General features: G+C 35.9%; 1 protein-coding gene across 4 annotated transcripts in view; it reads left to right on the top strand.

The window, feature by feature from the left end:
• drd2a (dopamine receptor D2a) overlaps positions 1-13,236 on the top strand; it is a 42,048-nt gene that overhangs the window by 20,531 nt on the left and 8,281 nt on the right. For 3 of the 4 annotated variants that reach the window (XM_079885118.1, XM_079885119.1, XM_079885121.1), the window contains 3 exons: positions 7,422-7,732; positions 10,675-10,784; positions 11,191-11,327. In XM_079885118.1, coding sequence (XP_079741244.1) covers positions 7,422-7,732; positions 10,675-10,784; positions 11,191-11,327 — 558 coding nt within the window. Of the gene's footprint in view, positions 1-4,665; positions 5,050-7,421; positions 7,733-10,674; positions 10,785-11,190; positions 11,328-13,236 lie in introns of those variants that run through there. The other variant, XM_079885120.1, reaches the window with a different exon arrangement.

Raw genomic sequence — 13,236 nt, 5'->3', positions numbered from 1 at the left:
TATGATGTATTGGTTTATGTCAAGTTGTCATAACAAAGACATCTCAAACAATGTCATATTTGCATAAAAAATGTCATAATTGAGCAAATGACACTTAATGACAGTTGTCATAAACATACATACAACCTCCTTCATATTCATGACATGTGTCATGTCGGGATTATGAAGGTGTCATGTCATGCACACCCCTTCAAGTAAAGTATTACCGAAGACTGGAACCAAATTAAAACGGTACCCTGAATGCCTACATAATTATTCAGTCGAGAAATAAGAATTGTATGATCAACCGTATCGAAAGCAGAGCTGAGATCTAAAAGGACAAGAGCAACAGCACTCCCATTATCTGTAGCCAGCATAATGTCATTAGTAACTTTCAATAGAGCGGATTCGGTGCTGTGTAGTTTCCTAAATCCTGACTGGAAAGTATCATATAATGAATTTATACTCAGAAAAGATTGTAATTGAGTGAAAACAATCTTTTCCAAGATTTTTGAGATAAATGGAAGATTAGAAATTGGTCTGAAATGACCTAAATCAGATATATCAAGATTAGATTTTTTCAGAAGGGGAGTAACTGAAGCATGTTTTAGGTAGTCAGGGATTGTACCAGTACTCAAACAAATGTTAATAAAAAACAGGAGATCATATGGACAAGAGGTAGGTTTTAGATGTTCAACAATATCTCTGCAAGTATGTAGAGAAATTGGATCGAACATGTTCCAGGTAGATGAGCACCTAGGCACTTCAGAGAAAACATGAGGAATCAACAGTGATTGTGATCTTGATCTTGTTATCTTCTCGGCAAAAAAAAGATAAAAAGTGTTCACATAAAACAATCAGACACCTCAGGGAAAACATCAACCATAGGGTTTAAAACAGAATCTATAGTGGAAAATAAAATTCTTGGTCTATGATGATTTTTTGAGGCAATCTTAAGGCGAGACACTACAGGTGAATAGGGTAAAATTTTTAACTAGCAGATATCACCATGAAACTTTCCCAGTTGATTACCTACATTAAGATGTGAAAAAAATGTATTACAAGTTTTCTGTAATTTAATGTTTAAATATGCAAATTAGGCAATTTCTAATTAAATATGCGCTATTTTGCATATATTTAAAAAAATGAAATCTGAGTATTGGATAAAGCCAGGTTAAAAATTATTTTTTCATTGTGTTCACATATTAGATGGGAAAAAAATTACAGAGGGATTTATGCATATCTACTTCTGTTATCCTGTAAATCAGAATATACTGTCAATAGCCTTAAAAAAAGGATTTTCGCCATGTTTTTTGGAATAAAATGTTATATAAATCAGGCTAGGAATAATATATTTACAAATCCCTCTGTAAATGTCTTCATAATATAACTAGGTACAAGACTGGAAAGTTTGGTGTATATAGGTGCTACTGAAGTGGAGATTTCGGACTTGGAGTATGAGAGAAAGGTCATTTTGAGAAAACGGGCTTTAAAGATTTATCATCAGCCAATGAGATTGCGCATTCAGCCCTTTTACTTTCGCGATTGGTTGCTGATAAAAAGGAAATGACCATATTTGGATCTGACAGCATTGTACAGTGAAGAGAGAGCTTTCCAGCCGTGCCTGTGATGACAGAGAGCAGACAGAGATCGCGGATCGGCGGGATGATTTACAACGACAACTTTTGTTGAATTTGCGCGAAATCTACAGACGCAAACAGACAAAGTGTAATAAAATAAAGACCTAAATGTGTATTTCGGACTTTTTTTCACCACAGTCTGAAAGAAGACATGTTATTGAAGACAAATATCCAAAAATCTCAAAATTGACCAGTAAAAAAAAAACAATGTTTTTGCCTGCCGTGTCTCGCCTTAAAACGGCTTAACGGCTTTCTGAAAAACATAATGAGACTCCCTTAAAATATCATAAGATACCTGCAGCCGGTCCTTGAGCCATCTGTGTTCTGCCCGTCTACAGTTTCGTCGGAGTAAGCGAATAGAGTCATTAAACCAGGGTGAAGATTTTTTGATAGAGTGTTTAGTTTTCAAGGGAGCAATGTTGTTAACAATGTCCAAGCAGGTATTACTAAAAAGACTGAGATATGCATCAGCGTCCGGGCTTTCTGAGAGCCGATTCATAGCTAATAATTCAATCAGCTGCTTTATATGCAGTAGCAAAGTCCTCGCAGGCTGTAGGAGAAAAATAACGAACCCATCGAGCCTGAGCAGGTTTAGTACTTGATCGACGAGGTAAGGCAGTTGTAAATGTCACAGATTTGTGATCAGAAAACCCATTGTCTCTTATCTCCATGTCCATGATAGAAAACGTGAGCAAAAACCAAGTCCAGGATATGACCATGAACATGCGTAGGACATTGTACATATTGAGAAAAACTAAAAGAATCCAATAGATTACAAAAATTCTTGGTTAGTGGCTTACTGGGACAGCAGATATGAATATTAAAATCACCGAGCAGTAAAATTTGATCATTCATTGTTACTACATTCCCCAGAAAGTCTGTAAATTCACTCAAAAAAACATTATTAAACTGTGGGGGCCGGTAAACAACTGCACATAATACTGGATTTGCCATGTCCATTAAAGACATTTGGACCTCAAAGCTCTCGTAAACGTCTGTCGGGATGAAGCGGCCGTGAAAGGAGTTTTTAAAAACAACGGCCAGACCTCCCTAACGACCAGAAGATCGCGGAGAGTTAAGAAATGAGCAGTTTTGGGGAGTTTTTTTTTTTATATCAAGCAGCATTTGCCGATCATAGACGAAGGTTGTAGACGTATTGATCACAGAGAAGCAGAAAATACAGGAAGAGCGACAGACGGCTTGCCAAACATAACGGCGCCATCTTGTCTCACCAAGTACTACTATATGATCAAACTCATCTTTGATCACCAAAATTACATATTTAAACTTTTTTTTTTTCCTGTGAAAAAAAATTCTTCATGTCTTAAAATAGCTTCATTTAATATATGCGTATCCATGAATATGCTAATTAGCCCCGCCTCCATTCACTCACGCCAGCTCACAGATTCACTCGGTCAACTTACTGTAGTAAATGGTATCGCTCTTTACAATGTCGGACACGCAACAGTAATGAATATGATTAGCCTTTTGCTTGACTATGTAATAAAACGGCTAATAATGTGTCACACAAACCATGTTCCCGTTCGCCATTTCAGAGTCAGACAGCTGCCTTCTAACAATCATCTGAAACGCTTTGAACAACTCAGAGCGTCAGTGGAGAAAGGCATATAGTTCATCATAACATCGTAAAATACAGCAAAATACAGCAAAAAATATATACCGGGATAACGTGGCATCTCTCAAGACTCCCCTGCTAGTTTGCTGTTAATGATATGCTAAAGCCATCACGTTGTGTGATTGGTTGCAAGGTTTGTGACGCCAGAAACACCAGCGATTTCAAACCGTGTTTTTGACACTGAAGTTTTAAGGAGAAAATACTCAGCAATGGTGTTGACTTATGAATTTGCACATGATTTGTCTTAAAGCACATTAAAAACACCACATAGACATATAAACAACATTAAAATCTTGATTTTCACCACAGGGGCACTTTAAGAGATGAGAAGACATTTATTACACTCTATAGGCCAAGCCCGAATTGGCTAAACACTAAGCTTTTAAATTGTCTTAATCACAGGAAAATTTAAGCAAATGCACTACTTAAAAAGCCATTGATAATGTTGTTGGCAGAAAATAATGTTTTTGGCAGAAAATGGAAAGTTGTGTGGAGTGATGGATTGCAAAGAAACACGAGTTGCATGGTGATGCTCCAGAGCAGTCTTAAAAAAATCTGCTGAGAAATATAATAAGATGCATCTTTATCACAGAGAAGCATGAATGGCTTGCTTCCCATAAATGAAAAGCTGTTATCTAAAGAGGAATGATCGGATGCTATTTTTCAACAAGACAATTCTCCTGCTCAAACTGCAAAGACAACCAAGAAGTGACTCATGTCCATCAGGCTCATGTTTTGGTCTGCTCAGAGTCCAGATTTGAACCCTGGCTATAATAAATATTTGGTCTCACATTAAACTCAAACGAACTGGGACACAATTTCAACAAATCATGAATTGTTTGAAGCCATTAACATTGAGTGGAACAACGCTGACTCTTCATCCTGTAAAAAGCTGTCTGCGAGTTTACACGGCTTAAACATTTAAAGAAAACAAAGGGAGAGGCTATTCCGTGCTAATTTACTTTATCTACAGTACTTGTGCAATTCTTTCCTGACCAGTGATTTGTGATTAAAATGGTTAAGACCATTAAAAGACCACTAAATATTTTTTGCCATTTTTGGCTTGGTCAATTTTTTTGCCCAAGGTTGGGGATGAAAAAGAAAAAGCTAAATAAATCCAAATCACCATTTTATTTTCCAAACAATTTTTTTATTAAACCCAAAATATAAAACATATAATTAACTATACACTAATAGATAGTTTCCAGTTTAAAGATGAGTCGTTATTCATTTCTTGAAAGAAAGAAATCAGTAGGCGTACTATAAGATCAGTTACAGGGTTTTGAAAAGAAAAAGATTGTGATTAAAGAATGCAACGCTTGTATTTTATTCTCACTGATGTTTATGTAACAGCCCCGCCTAGTTTTCCAACCTTCTCAATCTCAGTTGGAGGGACTGAGATTGTCCCTCAGTGGATGCTGAAGGTTACCGCGTGCGTAAAGCGCGCGCTCGGATGCTGCGCTCACACGCGCATTGCTCACACTCCGCTTGGACTCTCAAACGGATATGGGTTGCTCCTGCTAAGTGCAGTTTAAAACCTCCACAAAACCAGGAAAGGCATATTTATATCATGTTCACCTTCTTTTAACCACCAAAATGAAATCACCCCGTGGAAGTAGTGTTCGTGCTCGCCGGTTTACAGTGGTTGTATCCACCCGTGGAGCTGTACTTGAGACAGAAGAGAAATACAGTTACAGTCGCTCGGATGGACAAGTGTATCCGATGGAGAAAAGTGGATTTAAAATATAAGAAACGGAATACTTCCGCTCTTTGGATGAAAGCTGCGGTTTGAAGGTACAGCACGGCATCTTCTCTTGTTCGTGAACTAGTTATTTCTGTACATGAATAATTAGGAAACAGTTGAGCAGCTAATTAACAGATATTCGCTGATGCTGACTCTTTCAGACAAACTTTACTCCACTGCGTGAGGAAAAACAAGCCTTTGTTTCAGACGACTATGTGTAAAATCGGGTTGTTTTCTTCTCCAATTAATTCAACCTTTTTTCAAAGAGACTAAATTACTGTAATTTCTCTGTGTGTGCGATGTGTGCGCGGGTGTTTGTTACAGAGAGCGATAGAGAGAGAGAGAGAGAGAATAAGAGGGTAAGAAAGAGAAAATAGGGATCTAACCCATGATTAATATAGACATTGTCACTGTTGTTTTCAATTAATCTTAACTTAGAATCGTTTAATTTTAGTAGTTTTTATGTTTGGGACAATTATATTATGTCTTTAATTACTGTCTACTAAACACTATAAACTGCACTGTGAATGCATTTATGTTAAAGTAATCAAACGTCTCACCAAATGCAATAATATATATATGTATATATATATATATATATATATATACTGGATATGGTGAGAAGTTTGATAGTATAATATATATTAATATCTATCGATCAATTCATAGATAGATAGATAGATAGATAGATAGATAGATAGATCGATGTTCACAATAAGTACACAGTATCAAATGTTTAAATTTGTTTAATTTTCATCTAAATACATATGTAGAAGTTCCTCGTGTAAACAATTTTATTCCAATGAACAAAAACAAAACAGCTGCAGGGACTAAAGCTTATAGTGAAGTGTGTGAGGCTTTCTTTTAGGTTTGATTCAGTTGTTAATGAACACTTATCTAAAGATAAATGCACATCCTGAATTGTTGATTTAAAATCCCATTCAAAACCCAACAAACAAACACAATCGCACATTATTATGAAAGTCCAATGGCTGATATGAGAAAGCATGGAAAAAACATAATTTCTTCCTCTGCAGGGAGTGTCAACTCTGAGACAGCTTTCATGATCAAAACTGACACTGAGAGAGCTAAAGAGGCAATTATGTGGAAAAACCAATAAGGGGTGGTCCCTTCACACAAGAGTGGGTTACGTCTGTGATTGTGGTGTTTTTGAATGGGTTTTTTCCCCCAGCAAAATGCTTTTTTTACTATCATATTGAACGGTTTAAGTGACAACAACATATTGCTTTTGTAGTTCTGCCTACAGCATTTGTTCATTTACATTGGACAATTGCCGACGAGGCACTGCTGAGACCCTGAGTGATGTTACATTCAGGGTGCGGCAAGGTTCAAGCGTTCTTGCCTCTGTCTTTTCTCATACATATCTTTCTGATTTAGTCAAATTAAGGCAATTAAGGCAGTGCAAATTGACAGGTGTGATGTGTTCAAAATGGAATTTGCCATATTTTAATATGTTGCCAGGCACTTAACTTTGATATGATAAATATATCTCTAGGATGACATTCGAAACCTGTGTGACTTTCTTTTATCTGTGGAACACCGATAAAAAGATATTTCGAGGAGAAAAATATTGTTTGTCCATACAGTGATCAATGGCAATGTCAATGGCATCCAGTGTTGTTTTGGACCCCATTGAGTTTTGACATTTTTTAAAAATCCCCTAAACTGTCTATTTAAGCTGTACCTTGTCCCTTCCAACTCAAAGCCATAAATACACAATAACTTAAGAAGACAAGTAGACTTTTGTTCTGAGTTTGATATCATTGAGATGGCCACAATAGGTTAAATTGTCATGAAATGCAAATTAATTTCATACATTTCCTCGTTATGGGCTTTAATAAATTTCGTGCTGAGCTCTCACGAATTCTGCAAAATCTGCTAAATATTGAACAAATAACAACTGCTCATTGTGCGGTTTCCTTTTTCTTCTCAATTTGCAAAGACAGTATAAACAACAAGCCCTTTTGTTGCACTTATTATTGAGCTGATACTGCTTATGTTTCTGTATGTATTCTTGGACATCGTTCAAGGGAAACAGTAGAGGGAGGAGACTCCTGTCCTAGTTAGTCAAGTCAGATCTAGAGTTCAAACACAGGCTTTTCAGGGCAGCTAAGCGAACTATCAACCATAAATAAAGGATAGACTTTACACAGTGTACCACGCAGCGCAAGGCCACAGCCCTGAGCTTTCTAGTGAAATCTTCTGCTCAGGTGTTCCAATAAAAGATTGATGTTTCATGCCAAAACTTAGTGAGACATGCTGTGTAATCTGGTTGATGTGATAAGATGTGTTGACTGGTTGACGTGTTTTGTATCACTCCCCGTGATACAAAACACGTGACTTAAAAAAATTAAATGCTGGATTTTTTTTTAATAAAAAAGTTTCTTGTCTTCGGTTCTAGAGTCTCAGCTTGGCTTCAACCATCTGATGGAAGTCTTCACGGAGTATGCCTATAATGAGAGCTTCTTTGAAAATGAAAATGGATCCCGGGACTTCAATGCCACGGAAGAAGGGGGGCGGCATCAGTACAATTATTACGCCATGCTTCTCACGCTGCTCATTTTCGTCATTGTCTTCGGCAATGTGTTGGTGTGTATGGCCGTCTCTAGGGAGAAAGCCCTGCAGACCACCACCAACTACCTGATAGTCAGCCTGGCTGTGGCTGATCTGCTAGTTGCCACACTTGTGATGCCATGGGTGGTTTACCTCGAGGTAGGTTTCAGCGTGATCGGATCCTTCCGTGTTGGGAATGCTAAAATGATTTTAACCATGAACCATATGTAGTTTGTAATAATGCAAGTACAGATTATTCAATTATTTTCAACTGATTAGATTGTCATTTCTTTCGCCATCTTCTTCATAACTCATTAGAGTCAATCTGGGCAAGAATTAACTAAGAAGAGCTGCAGGCACCATTGTCTTAAACCTCATTTTAGCCAATCAATTTGCAGTAGCCACAAGCACATGTCTAATTCTTGGATGTCTGATCCTAGCCACGGGTTAGTAGTTATTTTCAGTCGAGAGAAGCCTCCCTTGTGGCATGTCATTGAGCCAAACATATTAGCAAAGCTATCAGATTGCAAGCATAATCCATAGGTTAAAATGTGCATAAAGATCATAATCTTGACTCATGTTCTTCTGAGATAAATGCAAGCAGGTTGATTGTGTGATTTTAAATTGAGCTCTGAACAATGGGTTGAAAAAATGTGACACTACTGTACATATGTAGCACATTCAATTTACAGCCTTATTATAACTCCCTGTATCAAATTAGCCTTTTGATATCTTGTGATGTGTTGTTTTTCTCTTAAAGGGCAGCATTGAGTAACTGCATTCTCAGTTAATAAATGAAGGTCATAATTTATTTAGCTTGAATCATTTGTGCGCATGAACAGAACATTAAGGAGTGCTACTGTGAGATGGATGAAATGAAATTTCTGATTATTGGCTAAATAAAAATTGCTGTTGGTGCGTTGCTAAATGAATGTCCTCAATATTATTATTAGGACAGATGAGATCATCATTCCAAGAGACGTTTTTCGTAAACAACTTTAAAATATCTTCAGAACATGATGAAAATGTATAATGAAAAAGAACCTAACTATGTTAGCAAGAAATGACCAATCGAATCAAGTGCTTTAGCTTAGCTGCAGGGTTGGGCCAAATGCAGTTTAAAAAAATGTCCCCCTTTCCGTTCATTAAAGGGTTAGTTCCAAACCCGCAAGAGCTTTGTTCATCTTCGGAACACAAATGAAGATATTTTTGATGAAATCTGAGAGGTTTCTGACTCCTCCACAGACAGCAATGCAATTACCACTTTCAAGGCCCAGAAAGGTAGTAAAGACATTGTTAAAATAGTCCATGCGACTACAGTGGTTCACGCTGTTCACGTTGTAACCACAGTGCAGTGCTTTCGGGTTCAATGTCAGAATGCCGGCTTTGTATTGGCCAGCTCCTGCGTCAGCATCACACGCATGTGTCGTGGTGCTCACGTGAACAGCGTCGACCAATTGGCGTCGGCGTTCTGACGTAGAACCCGGAAGCGCTGCACTGTGGTTACAATGTAAACAGTGTAGGAGACTGAAGAAGAAATCCTTCAATTAAAGACATTATTTTTGTATGTTTTTTGCACACAAAAAGTATTCTCGTTGCTTCATAATAATAAGATTGAACCACTGTAGTCACATGGACTATTTTATCAATGTCTTTACTACCTTTCTGGGCCTTGAAAGTGGTCAGAAAGGTCACGGATCTCGTTAAAAAGATCTTCATTTGTGTTCTGAAGATGAAAAAAGGGTTTGGATTGACATGAGGGTTAGTAATTAATGACAGAATTTTCATTTTTGGGTTGAACTAACTCTTAAATATGAATATGAATTTGAATTGAATAGTAATTCAAATGAATTTGAAAAGTAATGGCAGGATGAATTTACTGATTTGCAATTCAACACAATCAGACTACAGAGGTTTCAACTGATTAGACCTAGTGCCACAATGTCCACCACATTGTTTTTAGACTTCAGATCAAAATTTTAATTTACTGATTATATAAACATCACGTGTATATGAATAACTTAGAATTAATTACAATATTGCAAGTTACTTTGTCTATTTTTCCTCCAAAAACTAAATTATTAAAAAAAAAAAGCAGAATCAACCATTGTGCATCTCATTAGTGTTTCATTCCTGAATGAATCAGTGGTGTTTAATGAATTGTTTGAATTGATTCAATGATTCTCATTCATTAAAACAGTTATTTGTCACCACCTACCAGCATAACGATGTAACTGGCAGACATTATAAATGAATTCTAAAAGAAACATACATCTGACATCAGTTTGTTAATATAGCATTTCCATCCATCCATTCTCCAAACCACATGTCCTTTAGGCTCACGGGGATGCTGGATGCTGAATACATTATACTCTATTAAATCTTTTCTCCTTAAATTCCGAAATTAAATTGGAATTCTCAGGTCATGTCTGAATGCCACACAACTCTATCTGTGCACAGCAATTTAAAAAGTTTCTATTTCTCTCCCCTCTCTCTCCCTCTATTAGTGCAAGGACATGTTTTGATCACTAGCGATGTCTGAGAATGATAGCGGTGAGGCTCATTTCATCTTAGTTTAGAGATATGGTGATGAACTGATTCCGGCAACTCACAGCCGCTTTCATTAGAGGTGTCAAATAATTCTTTAATCAATGACAGCGATGCAAACTCCAAAGGCAGGGACCTAAGACCATCAAGAGCTTTCGGAGTCCCTCGGCTTGCCTGAGGGCACGCATTAATCAGAGGAGGCTCAGAAAGCTCTGCCAGCCAACTCAGGAGATGCAAACTGTGGATGAGGCTGACCTGTGCTATATTGCTTCTCTCTGCCAGTTTTATCAATGAAACCAGAGAAAATGCCAATATTTTATTGCTTTAAACATTATTATAGTGGCTGAAGCTGTTGCAAATCGACTCTCAGACTTTCAGACGAGTATAGCAAGTGACTGTGGTGTTACCATGGATATTTATCATCTAAAGATACTGTATTAATAATATGCAGTGCTTCTGGCAAGTAACTAACTATTGCACATTTACATGTAAACAGTGTAGGTTTGCATTCCGATGTAGTGTTGTAAAAATAAGCTGCATGTCTGTCCTCCTAGGTGGTGGGAGAGTGGCGGTTCAGCACAATCCATTGTGACATCTTTGTCACCCTGGACGTGATGATGTGTACAGCAAGCATACTCAATCTATGTGCCATCAGTATCGACAGGTAGGTCCACTGCCATTACAAGAGTCGTCTAATGCTGAGCAAGACATAATTTGGTTGCTCAGAGGGACCAACCTCAGCTTTTACACACCTGAAAATAAACTACATTAGGTTGTTATATATAGACAAACGATGAGAACTGCATTGTACATCGTCACTTACATGAGCTCAGAATAGTAAGGAATACTTGTTGGATCAATAGCGGTTCATACGAAACGTCTCTATTTATACAGTAAGTAATCCGATATTAGAAAGAAAGAATAGAAGGGAGGTCATGGGAATAACCAAAAATAGTTGTCACATGATTACAGATATATTAGGAAAATCATGTCCAGAGACATGTAAGAATGTGAAACAGGTCATATATTAAAACAACAATTAATCTATTTTTGTCTGGTATCTCCCACAGGTACACAGCTGTAGCCATGCCTATGTTATACAACACACGCTACAGCTCTAAGAGGAGGGTCACAGTCATGATTTCTGTCGTTTGGATTCTGTCTTTTGCTATATCATGTCCACTGCTGTTTGGACTCAATAATACTGGTAAATATGGACTGGGAGTCTATCACTGTTCAAATGTTTGGGATCAGTAAGATTTTTTTTTTTTTTTTTGAAAGAAAGAAATGAAAACTTTTATTCTGTAAAGATGCATTAAACACATTTTTTATAATCTTTTAAAAGCTTTCTATTTCAAAAAACGCTGTTCTTTTGAGCATTAGTTTGCTTAAAGAATCCTGAAAAAAAAATGTATCAATGTTTCCACAAAAATATTAAGCAGCACAACTGTTTCCAACATTCATGATAATGACACTGAAGCTTTGACATTACAGAAATAAATACAAATACATTTAAACTGTAAAAATATTTCACAACATTACTGTTTATACTGTATTTTTGATCAGATAAATGCAGCCTTGGTGAGCTCAAGAGACTTCTTTCAAAAGCATTAAAATAACCTTACCGTCCCCAAACTTTTGAACAGTAGTGTACTGTTAAACTTTGTAATCCAATTATTCATATCTGATTAATTAATCAGTGTAATTCATTTTATGTATCTGCTAAGAAATGTCTTTAAATAAAGATAAAGACATTGAATTATTGTGGAAGACGAGTAAATGATTGAATAGATATTATAAAAAGAATCCTTAGAAGCCAATATGCTGTTTTATATCTGTAAGTTTATTTCCTACTGTGCTTAACTGTCCACTTTGCTGCATTTTATATTCTACATGTAAATTAATAACCATAAGGAATATGATAGCTAAACTCTGTGCAAACCTTGTCTTAAGCTTGAAAAATTGGCTTCTGGTTAGAAATATTATTATGGTACAATGTAACAGCTTGCACTTAAAGAGCTGAATTTACAGAGTATTAGTGTCATTATCTTGCACACTGGTGTTAAGGGCAGCTCAAATAAATTAGGTCACGGCTTCATTTGAAAGTTATATTAGAGAAAGTAATATAATCAGCATTCTTCTGCTTGACTGCTTGTAGTGGGAGGATGGGGGTCAGGTACTCGTGGGCATGAATCACACTGCAAGATAAGTTGGACGCTTTGCACTGTTAGATACACGTATTATGTTTATTAATGATTATTAATATTTGAATAATTTTTGTACCCAAATCAAAGTCCTGTGGTGTCACCAACATGCAAAAAAGAAAAACATTAAACAGGACATTATATCATAGAGAGAACTCCTACAGAGCACCAGTGTGTTAAGGGTAATTAAAATGAATCTTTTCTTGAAAATTGTATAAAATGTTTTTCAAAACCATATGAAACCATTGACCCAGACATCTGTGCTAGCTATCATGTGGCAGACAATGCTATTATATTATATATATATATATATATATATATATATATATATATATATAGTACAGGTCAAAAGTTTGGAATTACGTTTTTTTATATTTTTGAAAGAAGTCTCTAATGGTTATCAAGGCTACATTTATTTGGTCAAAAATACAGAAAAAAAACAGTAATATTGTGAAATATTATTACAACTTAAAATAATAGTTTTCTATTTTAATATACTTTAAAACAGTTCTGCTGCCTAATATATTTAGTGAATAAAAGGTTAAAAAGAACTGCATTTATTCAAAATAAAAAAATATTTTCTAATAATATAAATCTTCTTTACTATCACTTTTTATCAATTTAACACATCCTTGCTGAATAAAAGTATTGATTTATTTCAAAAAAAAGAAAGAAAAAAAATTACTGACCCCAAATTACTGACCAGTAGTGTATATTGTTGTTACAAAAGATTTCTATTTTTAAAACATTTGCTTCTTTTTTTTTTTTTTTTTTACTTTTTATTCATCAAAGTACCCTAAAAAAGTATCACAGGTTATGAAAAAATATTAAGCAGCAGAACTGTTTCCAACTTTGATAATGAATCATCATATTAGAATGATTTCTAAAGGATCATGTGATAGACTGGAGTAA

Source organism: Squalius cephalus, assembly GCF_949319135.1.
Source record: "Squalius cephalus genome assembly, chromosome: 11".
Lineage (NCBI taxonomy): Eukaryota > Metazoa > Chordata > Actinopteri > Cypriniformes > Leuciscidae > Squalius > Squalius cephalus.
This window is presented reverse-complemented; position numbering and strand designations above follow the sequence as displayed.